The sequence below is a fragment of the Euleptes europaea genome, chromosome 2 (assembly GCF_029931775.1).
Source record: "Euleptes europaea isolate rEulEur1 chromosome 2, rEulEur1.hap1, whole genome shotgun sequence".
NCBI lineage: Eukaryota > Metazoa > Chordata > Lepidosauria > Squamata > Sphaerodactylidae > Euleptes > Euleptes europaea.
The window spans coordinates 81,859,310-81,883,198 of NC_079313.1; the positions used below are offsets into that span (position 1 = coordinate 81,859,310).

Consider the following 23,889-nt stretch of genomic DNA (forward strand, 5'->3'; position numbering starts at 1 on the left):
CCTCCCTCTTGCAGACGTCAGAAATGTGGGCGAGAGGAGGTGAGAAAAATACAGTGATACTGTTTGCGTTCATTTCTCTGTGTGTGGGAGAGAAAGAAAGAGTCTGCCTGAGCTGGTGTCTAGACAGGCCTGTGTTGCTCTTAAAAGATGTACACCAACTGTGTTGTTTTGTCCTATTCAAGGCTAGCGTCAAGCTGGTCATGGCAGCCAAGAGGTTCTGAACCCCAGTGACCAATATGTGAACTGCTGGATTCACACAGGAAAATACTTGATAGCGCTCATCCATATCAACTCCCCTCTACCTCTCCCTCAGATCCAGGTTCAAGACTGATAATGCTAGGAAGGCCTAAAAGGTAAAGGTAGTCCCCTGTGCAAGTACTGGGTCATTACTGACCCATGGGGTGACGTCACATCACAATGTTTACTAGGCAGACTATGTTTATGAGGTGGTTTGCCATTGCCTTCCCCAGTCATCTACACTTTACCCCCCCTCCCCCAGCAAGCTGCGTACACATTTTATCGACCTCAGAAGGATGGAAGGCTGAGTCAGCCTTGAGCCGGCTACCTGAAAGTAAAAAGCACTAACAAGGTTATTTTTCCTAATAGTTTATCTTTGCCTGGTACCACGTGAGCATACATAACTAAGAGCTTACAACTGGTACCACAAAGCGGGACAAGGAAACCCAGTTTGCACAGAGAAAAATGAGAAGCAACCCTAGGACTCCATACAACTCTGTGCACAGACATACATGTTCTACAACTCATCCACCTCTATCTAGATACCATGTTCTTTCGGATTTAGGAACACAATCGATGTGTATCTCTCTGCACAGTCAATGTATTCACACATTCATTAGCTCTGCAAAAAATCATGCACTATGATTGGGCACTGGGGTATGAAGGACTCAGACAGGACAACATCCTGTATGGGGTGGTACTCCTCACAGCAGATGAGAGCTTTGTTTGCTCTTTAGACACACTCATCAGGAGCAATGACATGACCAGACGCTCATAGGGCAGAGAATTACTCACTCTGCAGTTACCCAGTTCCTCAGCAGACAGGATGATGGCGCCACACTTCTTCCCAGGAATCCCTCTAAAAGAGAAAAGAGAAAGGCTCAGCAACAAGGCATGAAGTGAAGACATGCCTTGTCATTAGCCCATCCATACCAGATCCAATATTGTATTGTATTGTTTGTTTGTTATAGTTGCAACCAGTTTCTTCTCCACGGGACCTGAGTGGCATTTTAACCTCATAACAATTCCATGAAGGAGTCTGGCTGAAAAAGACTGGTTCTCTCAAGGCCACCTGGTGAGCTTCATAGCTCAGCAGGCTATCTGATCTGGCCTTCCCACATAAGTCAGTCTTCGATAGCCAACGCATTGTCTCCCAATGTTCATTCACAGACGACACCAGTACTTATCCCTTCAGAAACGGACGTGGTTGTGGAAAAGCAGTGCTGTGAGGGTGATACCTAACAAAGCTTTACTGATCAGCCAACCAGCCACTTAAAACATTTTTGCAGGAGGCTCAATGAAGAAGGGGATTTTTCATGATGAAAAAATGTAGATTTCAGTCAAATCGTGCTTTTAGTTTTACTTGTACAGTTTAAGACAAATTGACATATTTATTTTCAGTGCACATGTACATGGTACATTGGAAGACACAGCTCACGTGAAGCTGCCTTATAGTGGATCACACTACCTGTGCATCAAGATCAATACTGTCTATTCAGTGTGGCTGTGGCTCTCCAGAGTCTCTCACAGAAGTCTTTCACATCACCTACTACCTCATTCTTCTAGCAGGAGATGCCAGGAATTGAACCTGGGACCTTCTGCATGCCAAGCAGATACTCTACTACTGAGCCATGCCCCTGCCTTGCCGGTGAAACTAAGTATTAACACAAACCAACAAACAAAAACTTTAGTCTCTAAATATGTTTTCTTTTTTTAAACAGTCAGCATTTTTACCAGAGCAGTTTTGGCCAGCTTTGTGATATACAGTCATTCCATCCATTCAGTGCCATGACCACAGGAGACCCTGCTGGTCTCTCAGAATTATTCTGTTTTACCGACTGGATGACAGCTCTATTTGTTTCATGGCACTGGAAGTTATGGGTGAAGCAGAAATTGACTGATTTGACCTTTTCCAGGCCAGAAGTCTACATTACAAAAATCTACAAGCTATGTCAAGTGAACTGGCTTAATTATGTCATTGGTCCAGCAGCTTAGGAAAGGCCTAGGATCATGTGCAGAGTCAACTAACAATGGGGGGGGGCGGGGAGATCAGGAACAAAACATGGAAGTAGAAAAACTTCTGTTGTCCTTTGTTTGACTGAGACAACTCTGCATTTGAGCCCATCCTCCTCACACAGTCGCGCATGGAACTGAGAAGGACTATGAGCCAATTCTCACAACTACGCCTCTTACCAATGAATCATTGGAATCATCTGTAACGAGCACAAGATGTGATTTTGAACACCACAATTCAAACCATACAATGAACTTTTGGTGTGAGACACAAAGTCGCGCCTCGAAGTGGTGACAATAAAGTCAGAGAACATGTTTGCTGTACACCCAGTGCAGTTGGAACTTTTGATAGGTGCACATGTAGAATAGTTGTGTCAAGTGGCCCCATTGTTGCTACTCACCCCAGTTACCTTTTATACTGTTATATTACTTCTATACTGCCTGATTTTTTTCCCCATTCACCTTTTCCTTCTTTTTTTATTTGTGTCTGCACGTTTGGGTCATGCTGGGCTAGCTAGGCTCCCTCAGGAAAGATGAACAGAAGTTGGCTTATCTGTATTATCTTTCCAGACTAATCCTATCAAAAGAGAAATCTGTTGTGAATTGCAGTGAATTTGCACACTCAGGCTTGGCTCAGACAAATATGTGCAGGTTTACAATTATGTAACAAACAAGAGGAAACCGGAGGAACAAATTAGGTGAAAATGGGCCCACCTGGGTAGTTTTGCACTGGGGGAAAACATGCATGGGTTCTTCCACATGTGAAAAGCACAGTGGTTGCTGCTAGAACTGATTCATCCTCTGGAGCAGAGATCTGGGAGACAAAATTAGTGCATTGTTCCTAACTATACATACTTGGGGAAAGAAGGTCAGCTAGTCACTGTGACATGAAATCTTAGGAACAGCTCCACAATGGGCATTCACAAATGTTGAATAATGCACTTTCAATACACTTTCAATGCACTTGAGCAATCATTTTTGCAAGTGGATCTTGCTGTTTCACACAGTAGAATCCAGTTGCAAAGTGGAAAGGAGATTAAAAGTGTATTATTCAGTATATGTGAAAGAGAGGTAGTAACTTTCACTTAGACCTGAAGTCTAACCCTAACCCTAACCCCATCCCCATGAGACCCCTCATTCATCCAAGCCTACTGATTATCTGAATATGCTGAATAAGCTGTGTGTCAGCTCATAGACAAATATCTGATTTGCATGTTCCTGAGACTGAGCAGCAGTAAGAGCCCAATAAAAAGCAATATGCTGCAAATGGTGTTGCGTTTAGAGATGATATACCCAAGTTCAAATCTCAACTCAGCATAGGGTACAACTTAATCTCTGCACTTATAGCTGGCTTTGGATGCTATGTTATGAGGAAGGATGAATGCCCCTTCTTGTACTTCCCATGGAGCAACCAAAACAAATACACCACTACCTGCTTTGGACCTTGCACTAGAGGAGGAGGAAGAGGAGGAGGAAGAAGAAGAGTTGGTTTTTATATGCCAACTTTCTCTACCACTTAAGGAAGAATCAAACCAGCTTACAATCACCTTCCCTTCCTCTCCCCATAATAGACACCCTGTGAGGTAGGTGGGGCTGAGAGAGCTGTGACTAGCCCAAGGTCATCCAGCTGGCTTCATGTGTAGGAGTGGGGGAACCAACTCGGTTCACCAGATTAGCCTCCGCCACTCATGTGGAGGAATGGGGAATCAAACCCAATTCTCCAGATCAGAGTCCACCACTCCAAACCACCACTTTTAACCACTACACCACGCTGGCTCTCCACGATACTCTTAACCACTACACCACCCTGGAAGCACAGGGAGACGTGTGTGCATTTTCTCTCCAGTTCTTCTTGCTAGTATGTTGAAGAGGATGTGAAAATTGTGGAATAGTCTGCACACTAACTAGGGCAACAGCAACCACTAAAATATTGGGTTAATCTCAATTTCATGTAACCTCAATAGAAATAACACTGGGACTGCAATGGGCTCAACAGCTCTAATGCAATTCTATGCTAAGATTCTGTCGGATGTGACTTCCTAGACATAAGTGTGCAATGCCATCCACTCCATGAAAGAGCCAGCCAAATTCAGTACCAGTACTACTGTCAGGCTCACAGCTTCATATGAAGACTTATTTTTAAATTGACTAAAACTTGCATTCCTTGTGCAAATTATGTTTGTTTTATGCAGCGCCCAGTTTACAACAGACAGTAGGTGAAATATGCCAGGTTAATACAAGAATTAGCAGCCTCCCACCAGCTCTTGGTTCCTTGATATATGCCTTCAACTAATCCATGATAAGAAATAATGGGGTGGCTCCTTAGAGGGGGAGACTTCAGCATGACTTACCCATTGGAGACTGAGGGCATGGGCTTCCCGGTTCTGGAATGTAATGTAAATGCTCCCATCCTAAAGAAGAAGAGAAATAGAAGCTAGAACTAAAATTCCCACTGATAACATACTTATGATTTGGGGGGAAGATGATCCTCTTCTCAGGCTTCCTGTAATATTTCCTGCTTATTCCTAATCAATGCATGAACATAACCTGATGCTGGTTCTGATTTTCTATCCAGGCCAGAGATATGCAGTCATTTATTAAGGAAAAAAGAAAAGCAGCAGAAATATCCCAATTGTTATTGTCACTCCATTATTCGGGGAAACTGTTTGCCTGGTTTAGAGTTCAAGGTGACCAGGGAACTGACAAGGAACATTTCCAATGATCAAGCTAAGCAGATCCTGCAACAGAAGAGAACTGTATCGATAGGCTTTCTTTCTACACTGTAACCACCAATTATCAATGATTTACAGTGCAATTATCAGGGATTTGCAGTGCAATCCTAGGCAGAGTTACACTGCCATGGGTTTAGAAGGGTATAACTCAGATTAGGATTCCATTGTTGGTGAGGATTCTCTTCATTCTATATAAGCATGGCTCATTTTTACCAGAACTATTATGTTTGATAGTGCTTTACTTCAGTTGCTATTTAGGTAGAGTGAGAAGTTCCCCATCCTTTTCTCTTAGTGATTAGTATTAAGCTACATCAAAGAGCACAGAGGCAAACCTTTTACTTGGGCCCTTCCCCGAACATTAGGTAGTGCTGCGAATTGAGAGGAAGACAGAGCCAAACATTTTGTTACTCCTACTAAGCAACACTGCCTCAATAACTCATACTACAATCGGTAACACATACAGACTTTAACTAAGCAATCACTACAAGAAAGAAGACTCATACAAGGAGTAAGAGGAATTGCATAAGGGCTCTTATCTTAACCCAACTTCTGGCCATAAAGGGGTCTACGCCCCCTACATAGCCTATCCTGTGTTCATCCAGCAGCTATGTGGTAATCGCAACCCTCCATTCCCACCATTTTGGGTGCGGTGGAACACAGGCAGGATGGTGCTGCTGCAGTTGTCTTGTTTGTGGCTTCCTAGAGGCACCTGGTTGGCCACTGTGAGAACAGACTGCTGGACTTGATGGGCCTTGGTCTGATCCAGCAGGGCCTTTCTTATGTTCTTATGTAACAGTCTTAACTGGAGTACCAAAACTCACCCAGTACCCTCTATGTTACTGCCTGCCTTCTGTGGCTGTCAGCCTGCCACTCTGCCAGTGAGAACTTTAATTGTCTATTAAAAATAGAAATCTTTTTCTATCTACCTGAACTTTGGGAGGCAGTATCCCTTGGGTGACAGGTACAACGCCTGAAAATTTCAGCCCAATCAGATGGAAAACAAAGAAGTTACAGTTTTACTGTAGGTGTTTCCCATTGAAACCGACAGAAGAAAAAAAACCAAAAAGAAATGAAGGCAGCAATGAGTGAAATCAAAAGGAATAATTTTAAAAATGCTAACATAACAGAAGTTTGGGAATGTGATGACATATTGGCTGCCAAAGCATGGGACATGCAAGCAGCACAAGCAAAAACCCAGCATCAGGTCACATTTACACACACATGGTCATCATTTGTTCATCAGTACATCAAGCAATTGCTTGCAAATACAAAAAAGCCCTCAGAAACCAAATACCAAAGATAGAATTTTCATACCATTTTGCTTCATTTCAAACACAACACTTCTTATGGAAAGAGGTTCAAAAGTCCAGCGTAAGTACTTGAGACACTGGCAATGTACATGTATGTGTAAATCATGTGAGAGCAAGTGTAGTAGTTAGGAGTAGGATCTGGGAGACCTGGGTTTAAATCCGCACTTGGCCACGAAGCTCACCACGTGACCTTGGGCCATTCACTCTCACTCAGCCTAACCTACCTCACAGGGTTAATGTGAGGATTCAATGAGAGAGAGAGCCATGTATGCCACTCTGAGCTCCTTGGAGGAAGGTGAATGGAATAAAAATCTACTAGATAGAATCCACCCCCTCATGCTAGTAACATACCGACGGAAGACTCCAGGTAATTCCCAAAGCTGAGCAACTGTAGGCACCTGAAAAGCCAAATCAACCTCTTGATGAAAAAGCACTTAGCTAAGCCAGGACAAGCAGAGAAGTTTCTTTGCTGGATCAATAATGAATCCTATAAACTGCAGGCGTTGCTCTGTGTTGGGAAAGGGCGACCTATGACTATATTTCTCTTGAGCTCTGTTTTTTGGCTTTTTGTACACAAGCAGTTGTTCTTTCAAATGCTCACTCCTTGAAAACAACCAACACACTCCAGTGGAATTTACATTTAAAAAGACAACATCATGAGCGAATCTGCAAGCTTGCCAATGATCAAGCACACCATGACCTTGACAAAAGTATTATCCTGGCTTTGGGATTCAGCTTGACAACTGTGTGCTTATATCAAAGTTGGAGACAGATTGCTGCAAAGAGGGAGCCTCTCGAGCTTTTTTCACCCCTCCATTCCCTCCTGCTAGGAATAGTGACATCTTCTAACTTTCTCTCTCTTCTTTGGCTGGGGGCCATAGCTAGAGAGACAGTGACTAATTCCCTTCCTTCACTGATACAGTTTCCTTGACAATATTTATAGAACCTGATTGAGGCCCCCTCCTCCCACTTCTGAATGCTCTGAAAGGCCCACTTAGCTTCTCTCAGTGTGTCTGATCCTTGGCTCGGCTCGTCATTTGAGCTAGGAGAGGCATCTGGAAAGTTTCGACATTTATAATCAGTTCATTTTGACAGAAGTCAGTAAGAACTTCCCTTTCCCTCCACCCTGCAAGGACATGTGGCTATCCTGATGTTTACAGGCACAACAAAAGACAGAAATGCAATTGGCACCTACCAAACAAATGAATATCTCATTGGGTTAGTCTGAAAACATCTCCCTTCGATCAGTCAGAGGAGAGGGAGCCCATACTGGTTTCTTCTTTCTGGGTCAATCCCCATCCTTGTTCCTATCTGAGGCCGCACCCATCCCTTCAGCTGCCCACTTCCTCTGTGTATTCCAGTCAGGACTCCTAGAAGATGTTTGTGACTCAGGGATCTTCCCTGCCCTTTCATAGATTCTGAGCACAATGAAAAGACTCATAACAGATATGGTCCGTTATACAGCGGGCCCCAAGGTTCCATTTTTCTTGACTCTGTATTTCTGCATAAGTGGAAGGTTAGTTGAACATCAGCTGTGTGCCACAGTCAACCAAATCATAGGATTTTATTATTATATGAACACTGTAAAAGGCCCTGCCAACTGCTGCAGTGCAGCCAGGGATACAGGGACACACAGTTCTGAGCTGCCCTAACAGGCAAAATTAGTAGTCATCATGATGCTACACCATCTCAGACCTGGGAAGAAGTGGGATCTTGTCTTGAACATCATGCTGAGCTTCAGAGACAGTCAGAGCATTTCCAGTACATAACTCAAGATCAAAGACCATTCCCAGTCTCTTCTCAGTTCCAAGCACAAGATGATTTGGGAGTTCTGAGAAGAGGTCCATTTGGAAGATATAGTTGTATATCTATCCAAAAGCTGTACGTATGTTAAAAAGCATATTTGCCAATGGCCTTATAGGAAGGCCTATACAAGAATAAGAGAGCTAATTGGGATCTTGATGCTAAAAGTAATTTGATAATGTGGATCACTAGCTCTCAAACATAATAAATTTTCATTGGTTACCTGCAACATACTTCAAATACACACAAAAAACTGCCATATACTGAGTCAACGCATCGGTCTATCAATGTCAGCATTGTCTAGTCTGACTGGTAACAGCTCTTCAGGGTCTCAGGAAGAGACCCTGCTTCCTTATCCTTTTAATTGGAGATGATGGGGATTGAACCTAGAACCTTCAGCATGAAAAGGAGATGCTCTGCCACTGAGCTATGGGTCCTGAGCAACTGCATGGCAAATTGCAGCTATCAATCAGCTTCAAGGAAATCGCCTGGGGTGTTTCTGCCAGAAGTGTCAAATGGGGAGCCCACGCAGATATCCAGATGTGGCCTCCCTCTGCTGCTTTCAATAGCACTCACCTCTTGAGTTGGTTTTAGGTGGGTAGCTGTGTTGGTCTGCAGTAGAAGAGCTAGATTCAAGTCCAGTAGCCCCTTAGAAACCAACAAGATTTTCAGCATATAAGTTGTTGAGAGTCAAAGCTTTGACTCTCAAAAGCTTATACCCTGAAAATCTTGTTGGTCCCTAAGTTGCTAGTGGACTCAAATCTTCTTCAGCAGACCAAAACAGCTACCCTCCTATGCTCTTCTCTTGAGCTGTGTCGGCCTGCTAGTCAATGCTGCAGTCTGGTGGGTCCTTGTTCCTGAGCCTAACTGGCAAGCAGGTGAAAAGTTCCTGTGACCCAACTGTGGCCAACTATGACATTAAGCTCACTGGGTGACCTTGGGCCAGTCACTCTCTCCCAGTACATGGGACAGCCATGTATACTGTCCTGAACTCTGTGGAGGAAGGATGGGATAAAAATGGATGAATGGATTGATGGCTACATGGACCAAAAGGCAGACTGATGGGGTAATTTGCATATCTTGCCTAGGACAGTGAGACGCAGTGGTCTCAAGGATCAACATCTTCTTCTTTCTGGAGAGATTCCATACAGGTATCTGGGACATTGCTCAGGACACTGCTCATGCAGTCTGACGCCCCTCCCTAATTAAAGGGCTCATAATGGATTCCACATATGATACACTCTTTGTTCCTGTTTTTGTGAAGTCTCCTATGCACGACTAGGGCAAAATATCACTTTTGCGTCAAATTCTAAGAATTGCACTCCATGGTTGCTGCACTTGTAATTGTGCCTATTCCAATTCCCACTCTAGAGGGAGGGCTTATATGCCAAGGTTCAGATAAGCTGCCTGCCTATCAAACATCAGCCTCATGTTCAGGTTTTGCTTCCCATACAGTGAGGGTAATGATAAGTGGCAAAGGAGCAGAGATGACTGATCACCCCCACCTGCAGCTAGTGACAGTAAAGAGTGGCAACCTTTCTCATGACTGGCTGGAAACAGCCTTGATTAGCAAGCTAGGAAGGCAGAGGATCTGGCTTTGCCTGGTGCCATTTGTCTTGAAAGACACAGAACATTTATCCAGCACCTGCCATCAGCTAGTAAGGCTCAGCCTGGGCAGCCTCCAGAACTGAATACAATGATTACCTCTCCCCAGAGGCAAAAGTGGGTCTGGGGAGGAAATGAATTCTGTCTGTACTGTTGCAAATTTTTCATGTCAGGAGCCCGCCAAGACATAAACTGCATGTATGGAGTCAGAACCAGGAGAGTCCATCTTAGCAGGACCAGGCTTACGGCAAAGTCAGGCCCAGGAGACAGCGAGGTAGGATCATGTCCCGTAACATGGCTGATAGGCAGGAAAACAGATTAGACTTGGAACAAATTCTGGACAGACAGCATATGCAAAGGATAGTGCAGGGTAAGCAGTAACAGCTCTGCAAACAGGTTTAGAGAGATGGAGTTTGATGAGAGGTAGCGTTGAGAACTCTGTAAGAATGGTTGGCACACCTACGTGTAGCCATTTCCAGCTTTCTTTTGCAATGGATGCAGGGAAGATGTGTCCAATGAGGCCAAGATAGCTTTACCACTTTCTAGGTCTGCAGAACAGTAACTCCTGATACGCACATGATGTTCAGTCAACCCCTCACGATCTGTAACAGGTAGTAAGATCATTGAGCATCAGCTCTGTGCCCATATGTGAATAAAGCACCAGAATGGAGACTGTTGAGAACATGACTATAATGCTTAGAGGACCTGCATCATTTCAGGAGTGTTGAGCTATCCCATGGCTCCCAACTCCTTATTTTACAAGATATAACTGTTACCATAACCTCTTGTCCCACTTTCTTCCATGCCTGTGCTGAGGCTCTGGATTATGCATACACATCGCTAAGGTTAAGCAGAGGCAGGTCAAAAGGCATGGCTAGGGCGCAAGAGAATCTCTTTTGACATCTCATCAAATGACTCCCCAGACCACCATAATATTCCAGTGCTGATTTATGCATTACCTTCGTAATGAGGAAAAGCATGGAATGCTGTTTCTATTCTGAAAGGCAGCATTGACGGCAAGAGCCTAGGGATTCCTCGGAGCTCTCATCATGGAAATCAGGAGTGCTTTCCGGTCACTGCATGTCAAAGCTAGGCTGGCCTGGAATATAAAAGGAGCAGCTCCAGGGACAGGCCTTTGACACCTCGTCAATTACAAATTGCCTGCTTGGTTGAGCAGGTGGAAGATGTGGCTGTGATGATGACGCACAGTCAGAAACCCACTAATCAAGATTCATGTTAGTTCATAAATACAGTAAATTCTCTGGGTGTGAAAAAGAAATATTTCCAACACTTGGGAGCAGCTGGAAGCCTTCTGATTCGACAACTATTCTGGCACCTTTATGAATGCATTTTCTTGGGTAGTAGGAGGAGCAGTAAGGGGAGAGAGCAACTCAGCAGATATGTGCCTGACAGGGATGTAATTCAACCATCTTCCTGCCAAACAAGATTGTTCCGGTTGGCATTTTTGTGCATAATATTTTCCGTTTCCACCAGTCACTGTACTACCTTAAAGGTGGTGGTGGGGGGGGCTTTCTAATTCTGTGTTAACACAGAAACACGGGTCCTGTATTTGCATGAACAGTTTCGTTGTCTGAGGCCACACCTGCTAATCAAGGGCACAGGATTTGCCTGACTGCGATACTAGGTATACAGGGCAGCCTGGAGGAAGTAAAGACAGGGGAAGAGGCTTCCACCACCTCGTGATAGGCAGATCAACCACTTGTCCTATAAAGGAGAGAGGCAAAAGCAGTTCTTATACAAGCTGGCAAGCAAGAGTTGCAGAGACCCGGGTGGGGGAGATTAGAGGCAGAGACTTAAATGCCTTCCCTTCCTCATAACTGTAAAAAGTGAACACAACCAGGCACTTGGGAGATGCTAGAGATTTACCCTGCCTTTCACCCAACGGGGATCCAAAGCACATTATTTATTTATTTGAAATATGTATTAGCTGCCTTTCTCCCTTGCGGAGTCCAAGGCAGCTTACCATATGAATAAAACATTATAAAAACACAATAAAATCAACTATTATAAAACCAACACAAGTCACAGTTTAAAAACTTCAATAAGGACTACCAATAATAAAAGTCGAATAAATCAAAATACAGTCCTAAATAAAACTGTCTTCAACTGGCTCCTGAAGATCGACAATGAGCAGCCAGGTACATTTCCCTGGGGAGGTTGTTCCGTAATTGTGGGGCTGCCACAGAAAAGGTCCTCTCTCCTGTACACACCTAACAAGCTTCTTTAATTGGTGGGACAGTCAGGAGGGCATCTCCCCACAATCTTTATTCCCAGGCAGGAACGTATGGGAGAAGACCATCCTTCAGATACCCCAGTCCCAAGCCATGTAGGGCTTGAAAGGACAAAACTTAACACCTTGAATTGGGCTCAGGAGCAGATCAGTAGCCATTGTAATTTCTATAGCACTGGGGACATATGCTTCCGACAGCTGGCCCCAACCAGCGATCTAGCTGCAGCATTCTGCACTAGCTGCAACTTCCAAACACTCTTCAAGGGTAGCCCCAAGTAGAGTGCATTGCAATAGTCCAGTCTAGATGTAACTCAGGCATGGATCACTGTGGCTAGATTTGACGGACCCAGGAACGGATGCAGCTGATGCAGCCAGAGCTGGGCAAATGCACTCCAAGCCACAGCAGCCACCTGGTTTTCTAAGGTGACCACCGTGTCAAGCAGCACTCCCAACTTACAAACCTGGCTTTTCAAGGGGAGTGCAACCCCATCCAAGACAGGAGAGATCTGAAGTCCCTCATCTACCTTTCTAATAACCCAGAAAACCTCTGTCTTGCCAGGATTAAGTTCCAGCTTGTTCACCCTCATCTTACTGACTCCAAGCACAGGTTCAGAACATTAACAGAACCCTTGGAATTAGGTGGAAAAGAAAGGTCGAGTTGGGTATCATCCTCATGTTGGTGACATCGCAGGCCATACTTCCAGATTACCTCTCCCAGTGGCTTCATAAAGATATTAAATAGTATGGGGGATAAGATGGAACCTTGCAGCATCCCACAGGTCAATGGCCATGAGGCAGAGCAGAAATCCCCCAACACTATTTTTTAAGATTGACCCCCCCCAGACAGGACTTGACCCACCATAAAACGGTGCCCCTTACTCCCAGTGCTGAGAGGTGGTTCAGTAGAATACTATGGCCGATAGCATCAAAGGCTGCTGAGAGATCCAGCAGAATTACCAGGGTCACATTTCTCCATCTAGTTCTCGATAGAGGTCTTCATCCAAGGCAACCAAAGCAGTCTCTGTTCTAAATACTGACTTGAAGCCAGATTGAAATGAGCCCACAAAACCAGTCTCTTCCAAGGACCCCTGGAGCTGTGAGGCCACCACCCGCACTAGCACCTTGCCCAAGAATGGAAGACTGGAGACTGGCTGGAAATTTTCTAACATAGTAGGGCTCAGGGGCAGGTCTAACCACCGCCTCCTTGAGCATGGACGGTACAACTCCCGCTCTCAAGGAAGCATTTACCACGCCCCTTACCCACTCCGCCTGTCTCTTTCGGGCAGCTTTTATCAGCCAGGAAGGGAAAAGGTTGAGAACACAGATGGTCGATCTCACCTCTCCAAGGGTTTTGTCCACATCCTTGGGATCCACAAGCTGAAAATTATCCATATAAATCAGACAAACAGATGCCAAAAGTACATAATCTGGACATGCATCCACACTGGCATCTAACCCTGAGTGGATCTGAGCGATTTCGTCTGCAAAGTTAGTGGCAAATTGATCACAGCGGACTGTTGGGTGGTCCAGATCCCTGGGGCTATGACATAAAAGTCTCTCAACCACATGAAATAGCTCAGCTGGATGATTATATGCAGGCACAACGGTGGTGGAGAAATATTGCCTTTTCGCCATCATTAGTGCCACAAAACAGGCTCTGATATGGGCTCTATGCCATGTTCGATCAATCTTGCTCTGAGTTTCCCACAACAGCACAGTAGCCATTGTCCCTCCCATTTCATTGCCATCAGCTCCTCAGTGAACCAGGGAGATTGCTTGGCTCTACATGAAGCGAGGGGGCACCTAAGGTTATCGTGTCAACAGCCTGGGCCAGCTCCCTATTCCAGAGAGCAGTGAGAGCCTCCACAGAATCATCAGCATCCGAGGTGGGAAAATCCCCAAGTGCCAACAGGAACCCACCAGGATCCATCAGGTGCCTAGGGCGGACCATCTTAATGGGTCCACGGCCCCTGCAGAGGTTCTCCTCTCCTCTATTTTATCCTCACGACAACCCTGTGAGGTAACAAAGGCTAACAGCGTGTGACTGGCCTAAGGTCACCCAGCAAGCTTCCACTGCACAGAAGGGATTTCAACCTGGGTCTCCAAGGTCTTAGCCCAACACACTAACCACAACACCACGCTCCAATATAGGAAATCACCAGATTGGGAGGAAAATGCTAAATGAAGCAATAAACAACAAGGCAAGGTGAAAGAGTGAGCAGTATTTAGATCCCTTCATGCACACACTCATGTTTCGTACAAAAAAGTGACAGATGCCCCCCCCCTTTCAGCATCAATGTGCGTGGTGAGAAAATGAAGATTCTGACTTCCTGCAGAACAGGGAAGCTTTCCTTTACTTGCCTGAAATTTTGTCAGGAAGATTCCTTGGGTAACCAGTACAATCCCTGAGAAATTTATCCCTATGAGGCTGGGAGGGGTTACATCCAGAAATGAGTTTTATATCAAAATGAATAGAAATGCCTATTGGACTGATTTCCCAGGACAACTAGGTGTAATGCTGAAATCAAAGAGCCAAACTCCAGTTTTTAAAAAATGACATAAGAAGTTAATTTAGCTTTCTGCTCCCTGAACACACACATGTCTACTGGTAACTAGTGGTCCCTAATGGCTTCAGAACCCTCTGTTCAGCTGCCCCACCCATAGATGCTATTTCCATGAGAAAGAACCTCACTTCCCTTCTTCCCAACAGATATTTTCTTTCTGCTCTATCCTGGGACAACAAACTATGGTTGTGGACCAGTTCTGACACTGGCTTCCTCGTTTGGGATGTGGCAATTACTCTGTTTCACCCCCACCCCCAGCTAGCTGTAGGTAAAGGTAAAAGTCCCCTGTGCAAGCACAGGGTCATTCCTGACCCATGGGGTGATGTCACATCCCAACATTTACTAGGCAGACTTTGTCTATGGGGTGGTTCGCCAGTGCCTTCCCCAGTCATCTTCCCTTTACCCCCAGCAAGCTGGGTACTCATTTAACCGACCTCGGAAGGTTGGAAGGCTGAGTCAACCTTGAGCCAGCTACCTGAAATCGACTTCCGTCGGGATCGAACTCAGGTTGTGAGCAGAGCTCGGACTGCAGTACTGCAGCTTACCACTCTGCGCCACGGGGCTCCTCAGCGAGCTGTACTGACCTCCAAAAGAACTCCTGCTCCTGTCTTCTGGCTGTCTAAATGGGAGCAGAGAGCGTGACTCCATGCATTTCTTCCCTTAACATATGAATTAAATTGAAGACTGAACTGATTCTACGTCCAGTTGCCTCAGGTGTGCTGGTCTTGCCCCTTGAAAAGCACTTGCACTCAGATCAAAGGGACTCATCTCCTGTGCACGGCAGGCATTCAGCCCTTGCCTGAGCCACACAGTTGTGAACTGTGAAGAATTACTCTGTACAACGGAAATTGAGTCTCCAGTGGCAAGGACTGCTGTGCAAGGAAATTCTACTGAATGCTGTGTGCATGTGTGTGTGTGAGAGAGAGATCCATTTTCTCCCTACCCACTGCCAGTTTTAAGTTTAAAAAAATACTCAAAGGGTACTCAGCTTGTGAATTATAGAGAGAGAGAAAAAAACTTAATGAATTCACATAGCTAGCAACCATGCTTAAGAAGTCTGCTGCCTTCAAAGTAGTTATTTTGCTAGCAAGGGATATTGGAATTAGCGCCCTAAAGAGACACAATTCTCTCTAGAAAGGTCAGAAAACCTCCCTTGTATGCTATTCCCACTACCCAGATGTCTCAGAGCTTTGCTGCAGAGACATATCACAGCTGTGAAAGAAGCCAATTAGAGCCAGTGGCCAATTGTAAGTAAAGGATTGCAGAGCTCCGGCAAACACCCCATGTCAAGTTGGCAACCAAGGTGTTCTGTCCGTGCAGGATTCTCCTGTGTCAGGTAGTTAACCACATTTTTGAGGAACATCTTCAGAATCTGGTATGACAACACCAAACAAGGAGCAAGAGAAGGGGACCTTGGTTACTTACCGAGAAGGTTCCTTCTCCTCTGAGGTACGAAGGGCATCTTGCAGATAGATGGGTGTTTCCATTCCTGGTTCATAGATAGGCAGGAAGTACAGAAAGTTCAACCTCACTTCCTGTCCCCTGACCAGAAACGCCCCTTCGTCTCCACTTGAGACTGCCAGAGCTGGACAGGAATCTGTAAGGTTAAGTAAAAAAGAACGACACGGCCAAACTCTCAGACACTTGGCTGTGGTAACTTTAATGCGGATTAAACTGAGGTTACCTGAGGTACACTGAACTTGGGTCCGCGTATCCTGTGTGCAAATTGTCGAACAGGTGTCCTCATAGGTGTGCGAGTGGGAGGAGGCCGGTTCTCTCCCTGACTATGACCAATAAAGGACCAATACAGGACAAGCATAGGGTGCTCCAGCCTCTGCCCCAGGGTGGGGCCAAGATGCCCTTCGTACCTCAGAGGAGAAGGAACCTTCTCGGTAAGTAACCAAGGTCCAGTTCTCCCTAAGGTGAAGGGCATCTTGCAGATAGACAGGATATCCAAGAGCTACTCCGTCGAAGGGTGGGTGTCGTCCGCTGAAAGGATGTGCTGGAGCACCCGATGTCCAAAGGCGGCGTCCGCCGAGGAAAACTGGTTCAGACGGTAGTGACGCACGAAGGTAGGTACTGAAGACCAGGTGGCTGCCTTGCAGATCTCCTCGACTGACGCCCTGTTGTCGAAGGCCGCCGAGGTGGCTGTGCTGCGGATTGAGTGCGCAGTGATGCCAGGCGGGACAGGCCTGTCACTGACTCTGTATGCTTCTTCAATGCACTTACGTAGCATCCTGCTGAAGGCAGGCTTGGAGAGGCTTGTTGGGAGCGGCTACCGAGATAAACAGAGCGTCGGACTGCTGGAACGGTGCGGTGAGAGAGATGTATATGTGTAGGGCCTGCCGCAGGTCGAGGGTGTGCCATTCCTGTTCCCATGGGTGTTGCGGGCGTGGCGCGAAGGAGGGAAGGTGGATCTCTTGCTGTCTGTGGAAGACCGTATTTACTTTTGGGATGAAGGTGGGATCTGGCCTTAGGATCACCTTGTCCTTGTGAAACACGCAGAGACCTGGGCGGGAGGACAGGGCGGCGAGCTCAGAGACCCGGCGGGCTGATGTCACGGCCATGAGGAAGAGAGTTTTTCTGAGAAGGGCCTGCAAGGGTGCTTTGACAAGAGGCTCGAAGGGCGGTCTGGTGAGTGCAGTGAGAACACCGTGCAGACACCAGGTTGGAAATCTGTGGATGACTGGAGGCGAGAGCAGTGAGAGGCCTTTCAGGAAGGTGATGACTTGCGGGTGCCTGGAGGTGGCGTAGTCTCCCAGGTGGGGGACTACGGTGGTGATGGCCACTAGTTGCTTACGCAAGGTGGAAGGCCGCAATCCTTGTTGCGCCCCCTCTGGCAGGAAGGCCAGTAATGTGGCCGTGGGAGGTTCCAGCGGGTCGGCTCCCTTCCGTCTACACCAGCGTACAAACGCCTTCCATGCGGAGTTGTAAATGCGCTGGGTGGTAGGCCGCCTGGCTGCCATCATAGTGTTGACCACTTCAGGGGTGTAGCCTAGGCCTAGGAGCCTTTGCCTCTCAATACCCAGACGGTCAAGCAAAACCAGTCTGGATCTGGGTGCAGAATTGGTCCCTGGTGCAGCAGGTCCTTGGATACTGGTATCCTCCACGGTGGCTGAACGGACAGTTCCTGGAGAGTGGGGTACCAGGGCCTGCGTGGCCAGTCTGGAGCCACGAACAAGACCGTCGCCTCTTTTGTCGCAGCTTCCTCAGGGCTTTCAGAATGACTGGAAGCGGAGGGAAGGCATAGACTAGGCCCTGTGGCCAGGGGGCCAGTAGGGCATCCATCTGTTCTGCTTGAGGCTGTGAGTATCGCAAGAAGAATCGGGGTAGCTGACTGTTTGACAGGGACGCGAAGAGATCCACTGTCGGCCGGCCAAAGAGAGTGGAGAGTGTGTGGAATACTCGGGGCTGAAGACCACTCCCCCTCGTCTATCTTTTTCCTGCTCAGCCAGTCTGCTTGAGTGTTCAGCTCTCCCCTGATGTGTTCTGCCCTGATGGACCGAAGGTGTCTCTCTGCCCACCGTAGTATCCGGCTGGCTTCCCGGTGAAGGGTTGATGATCTGGACCCACCTTGTTTGTTTAGGTGAGCCTTTGCGGCCACGTTGTCCGTTCGGACGAGGATGTGGTGCGAGGCTATTGTCAGTTGGAAGGAGTGGAGAGCTCGGTAGATGGCTTGGAGCTCGAGCTGATTGATGTGAAGGGAGCGCTCCTTCTCCGTCCAGGTGCCCTGTGCCATTTGTTGGTTCACCATGGCGCCCCACCCCTCCAGACTGGCTTCGGTGAAGATCTGTATGGTCGTCTGGTGCCAATACTGATGACCCTTCTGCAGGTTAGAGGGGTTCAGCCACCAGCGAAGGCTGTGCTTTACCTCTGGGGGCAGAGTCAAGCGAATGTTCCTCTTCTTGAGGATGTGCTGCTGGTATGGCTTGAGGAACCATTGGAGAGGGCGAGAGTGGAAGCGAGCCCAAGTGACAGAATCTATGCATGCTATCATGTGACCCTGCAAGCGGGCCAACGAGGACAGTCCGGTTGTTTTCGAGGTGAACGCCCCCTGGGCCCGGGAGGATATTTTGTCGGCCTTGTCCTTCGGGAGGAAGAGGGTGCTGCAAGTGGCATCTATGACTACCCCAGGTGTTGTAGACGCCGAGTTGGTGATGTGTGGCTCTTGTTGAAGTTGATGAGAAAGCCGTGGTTTTCTAGGGTCTGCACGACTCTCTGGGTGTGTTGGGTGGCTCGATGCTTTGATGGAGCGGCGATGAGCAGGTCATCTAGATAGGGGTAGATGTGTATCCCCTCCTTCCGGAGCAGGGCTACCAGGGTGACCAGGACCTTGGTGAACACCCTGGGAGCGGAGGATAGGCCAAAGGGGAGCGCCTTGAATTGGAAATGGCGATCCATGTAGCTGAAGCGCAGGAAGCGGCGGTGGTCGCCGCAAATGGGGATGTGCAGGTACGCTTCCGTCAGGTCTATGGAGGACATGAAGTCGTCTGGACGGAGTGCCTCCACGATGGATCAGAGGGTCTCCATCCGGAAGCGCTTGGCATGGATGAATCTGTTTACGTGTTTTAGATCCAGAATGGCTCGCCAGTCTCCGTTCCTTTTGGGAACGGTGAAGAAGATAGAATAGACTCCGGAGGATCTCTCTGGTATCGGTACGGCTTCGATGGCCGCGATGTATAGCAGGTGATTGATGGCTGTCCAGGTCCTCTCGTGCTTGTCACGGTTGGACGACTTTGGTGATTGAATGAACCGGTTGGGAGGAAGAAGCCGGAATTCGATCAGATAACCCCTGCGGATTATCTGCTCCACCCAGCGGTCAGGGCAGGCCTGAGCCCACTGGTAGCTGAAGAGGCTCAGCCTTTCCCCCACTGAGGCGGGCCCGCAGTCACTGTCTTTTTGGTTTGTTGAAGCGACCCGTCCTGTAGCCTCTGTAGGCCTGGAAACCTTTGCTGGGCCTGCTGCCCCCCCCCCCCAGCTGCACCGCGGTTGCTAGGCCACGCTGGACGTCCAGCCTTGGATCTTGGGCATGGCAGGGAATGAAAGGATCGAAAGGAGGGGTAGGAAGAGGAGGGTCGTCCTCTGTTGTCCTTCCTGAAGTTGTGCGGCAGCGCTTTCTTTTTATCCTTCGTCTCAACGAGGATCTGGTGCAGCCTGTCCCCAAACAGACAGCCTCCCTGGCAGGGGTAGGCTAGAAGCATGGCCTTGGAGGAAACGTCTGCAGCCCATGGGCGTATCCACAGCACCCGTCTGGTGACTGTATTGGCCGCCGCTGCTCTGGCACTGAGGGTCAGGGAGTCCAAGGTGTCGTCTGCCAGGAAGGTGATTGCCCTTTGTACCCTGTTCATGCCCTCGGCCGCCTGCTTGTTGTCGGGGGGGGGATGAAGGTAGCCAGCTTCCTAGCCCAGACTATGGCTGCTCTGGCGATGAGGGATGCAGTGGCGGAGGTTTGTATGGCCATGGTGAGGGTCTCATGCGCCTTTTTGGCAGTCTGGTCAACCCGCCTGTGAGCCCATGCCATCCTCGGATAGGAGCCCCGAGGAGTAAAGGGCTCCCACCGGAGCATCCACCAGTGGGGGCTTGAGCATATCCATGGCGTGGGGAGCCAGGTTGTATAAGGCACATTGTATAAGGCCCTCACATTCCTTGGCAACTGTTTATGCGAGGTTGGTTTTTCCCATTCTCGCTTGAGTATGTCCTCGAAGAATTCAGGGAATGGGACAGACTTGGTGGGTGGTTGGGACCTGGGGAAGAGGTCTTGGGGCCCCCTGGGACGAGAGTGGGCCTTGCTCTCTTCGATTGGCTCATTGTCAGTAAGGTCCAGAGCCATGATCGCCTTGGAGAGGAGATGCTGGAAATCCTCGCTGGCAAAGAGCCTGGAGTGATGCTCAGTGGAGGTTTGGGTCTCTTCCTCGTGGGAGAGCTCCCCCTCCTCCCTTCCCTCCGGGTCTGAATCTACGGAGGAGTCGGGGATTTCTCCCCGTGGCTAGGACTCTGAGGGGGCCAGGCCTTCCTCGCAGCCTTGGTGGGCCAGGGGGAGAGGCTTCTGTGGGGCGGCGGGTATGGCTCTCGTTCCCGGGACTCTCTGGCTCTGGGGAGGGCTCACGTTGGGAGGCCTCAGAACCTCCCCTGTGGGGAGTGCGGGAGGCTGCCTGCAGAAAGGGGAACTCCTCCCGGAGAACCTGCCTCACAAGGGCCATAAGGCCTTCCGCCCTCTGCCCCCCCCAGACAGGTAGGGCCCCTGTAGCTCACCCAGCTGCTGAAGGTATGTGGAGGGAGCCGCGTCTTGCTCCTGCTGGGGGCGCAGCCTGAGATAGTTTCCTCGCAAGGAGCCGACTCAGGCCACCGCCGATTGGGGGAACTCTGCCCCCTTCCCGGATCCTTGTGCGTTTTCGTTTGCGCCTGCTGCCCCCGGTCTTGTCAGCGTAGGAGCTGGTCCCGGCTGCCGCCGTCTTGTGCATCCATTTGCCGGTTTGTTTGGAGGGTCCGGGAGTTGCCGCTTCCGCAGGGCGCCCACAAGCCGCCATGCCACTGCCAGATTCCACCGCCGCTGTGGTAAGCTGGCCGTCACTGTTGTTAGTGGGCTGTGCCACTTCCGCGCGAGCCCTGCTGGTCGGCTTGCTGGTGTCCGGCTCGACCGCCTCCGCAGGAGCTCGAACGGCCACAGTCCCCTGCCTGGTTTTCGGCAAGAGACCGGCCACGTGGTCCTCCGGCCGGAGGAACCCATCTGCGCTGGGGCCGGGCTGTGAAGACATCCTCGAGGCGTGGGAGCGCCCGGGATGCCCGAAAGGCAAAAAAGGGGGGAAACGAGTGGCTAGAAGCCTGTAGAAAAATAACAAGATGGCACTGGTTGCACCTAATTGAGGCAGGAAGAAAAGTGGAGATGAAGGGGTGTTTCCGGTCAGGGGACAGGAAGTGAGGTTGAACTTTCTGTACTTCCTGCCTATCTATGAACCAGGAACGGAAACACCCGTCTATCTGCAAGATGCCCTTCACCTCAGGGAGAAAGCCTGATATGGATACATCATAAGTGAAAGCTCAGCACTAAGGCCCCAGTCTCTCTTATATTGCTGTGTGTCTTTACTATGCAGACAGTCTATAACATAAATGCAGATTAAGTGCAAAATAGTCACTGACAGAGCAGACAATGCTGACCTTAATAAGACCAATGTGTTCAAAGTATGCTGCAGCTGCCAAATGAAAACTTATAAGAATTAAATGCAAAATACAGAATCAAACCATCCCCAATTAAATTTAAATTGAATATTATTGGATTTGGATTTTCTGCCTCACATTCCATAATATCTTGAGCTGCTCCTGGATATACCACCGGAGAAGGGGGATGTGCTGTGGATTAATACCAAGTTTCTCTTTCTATGTTTCCCTGTTATTTTCACCGAAGCAGTTCCCCAGTTTTGCAGGCTGAACACAGATGTTCAAAATACAGAGGCCAATTAGGCTCTGCTTTCTCCCAGGAGCAGGCTGTTCCTCGGCTCCTCCAAACTATCAGCACCAAATCACAGCCTAGAAGATGAAAAGGCAAAGCGCTGTGTCAGCAGCTCTTGCATCTTTGGTCTCCAATTCGCCTGGCCCCTGGGGGGGAGAACACGCACGAAAACACGGGCTTTGTAGCTGTGCTTGAAAAGCCTGTTCACACCTCCTGGAGATCCAAGCAGAGGGAAGATTGTGCTGATGTAGGGGCAGATCTCGCACTCCCCTCTGTGTTTGTTATTAAGTCAGTACAGTTGCTGGCATGCTGTGTGCTCCGTGACAGCTCATCAGCTCCGTTGGTTGTTGTGCAATCAATCTGTCCAACACAGGCACGAAGTGATTCTGCATAGGAAGGAAGGAAGGAAGGAAGGAAGGAAGGAAGGAAGGAAGGAAGGAAGGAAGGAAGGAAGGAAGGAAGGAAGGAAGGAAGGAAGGAAGGAAGGAAGGAAGGGGATATGTAGGCCATTTCTGGTGTTATCCTTCCCATTCAGTTAGGTGTGTCTGCAATTCACTCCTGTAATGAAAAAGACTTTGGACATAGCCTTCCAGCCTGCCACCAGGGGACTGCGCTGGCTCTGACCATGCTGACAATACACTGAACCAAACCCCTCTCAGCATTTGGCACCTGACTGCAACCACTTTAAACATTGCCATTGCAATTGGATTCCAAAAGCCAATCCAGGCTTTCCATTGTGCAGTATTGGCCAGCTTAGCTCAAGATCAGCCCAACTGAAATATGGCTGGAAAATAATATGGGATGCAATGACTGGGGGAATAGGTCATTCCACCCATTTAATATCATTTCCAGACTTTTCAGTACAGGCGTTTCTGACTCACATGAAATATAAGTCCTTCAAACAGTACGATGATCATCAGAGGAACAAGTTGCAGACACACTAATGGGACGCCTGGGATGGAGAATAGGGTTGCCAGGTCCCTCTTCACCACCGGCAGGAGGTTTTGGGGTGGAGCCTGAGGACGGCGGGGTTTGGGGAGGGGAGGGACTTCAGTGCCACACAGTCCAATTGCTAGGGTTGCCAGCCTCCAGGTAATAATCACAAAGCACAGTTGTAGGCTCTAGTTATAATTAAAAGAGTCTATATTGTGATATATAGACTCTTCTAATTATAACTAGAGCCTACAACTGTGCTTTGTGATTACTACTTTCTTCTACAGTTGAAATTACTTTTTTTGAATACAGCCTCCAGGTAATAGCAGAAGATCTCCTGCTATTACAACTGATCTCCAGCCAAAAGAGATCAGTTCACTTGGGAAAAAATGGCTGCTTTGGCCATTGGACTCTATGGCATTGGAGTCCCTCCCCTCTCCAAACTTTGCCCTCCTCAGGCTCCACCCCTAAAACCTCCCGCCAATGGAGAAGAGGGACCTGGTAACTCTACCAATTGCCAAAGTGGCATTTACTACAGGGGAACTGATCTCTATTGGGTGGAAATCAGTTGTAATAGCAGGAGATCTCCAGCTAGTACCTGGAAGTTGGCAACCCTAATGGAGAAAGAAGGGAAAAACACTTCTTATTCAGTTGACTAAGAAACTTTCAATTCTGGGTCCTAAAAAGGTGTCCAGTATTTCAGAATGAAAGTGGAGATCACAATGGGTTTAGCAGTCAATTCTCTGCTGAAGTGAGGTCTTTTATACAAAAAATGGTAAAAATTGCAACATGCATATGCATTGAGTATAGATTTCCCTTAGGAATTCATGCACCTTGGATAGAACTTCAATAATACTACAGAGAGGCTTGGCCCAAATACCCAAAACACTGCAATAATTCTTAACCTTGAGAGAACCTTAGTGACAACAGGCAACTTAGAAAAAACACATGTACTTCTATATTCTGTTTCCAAAACAGAAAATAACCTAATACA

The 23,889-nt window shown here is 48.0% G+C and overlaps 1 protein-coding gene across 1 annotated transcript in view; it reads right to left on the minus strand.

Annotated features, from left to right (window-relative positions):
• LOC130494075 (copine-5) overlaps positions 1–23,889 on the minus strand; it is a 178,718-nt gene that overhangs the window by 77,322 nt on the left and 77,507 nt on the right. The window contains exons 7-8 of the mRNA XM_056867722.1: positions 4,602–4,661; positions 1,033–1,096 (exon numbers count right to left, since the gene is read on the minus strand). Coding sequence (XP_056723700.1) covers positions 1,033–1,096; positions 4,602–4,661 — 124 coding nt within the window. The remainder of the gene's footprint in view (positions 1–1,032; positions 1,097–4,601; positions 4,662–23,889) is intronic.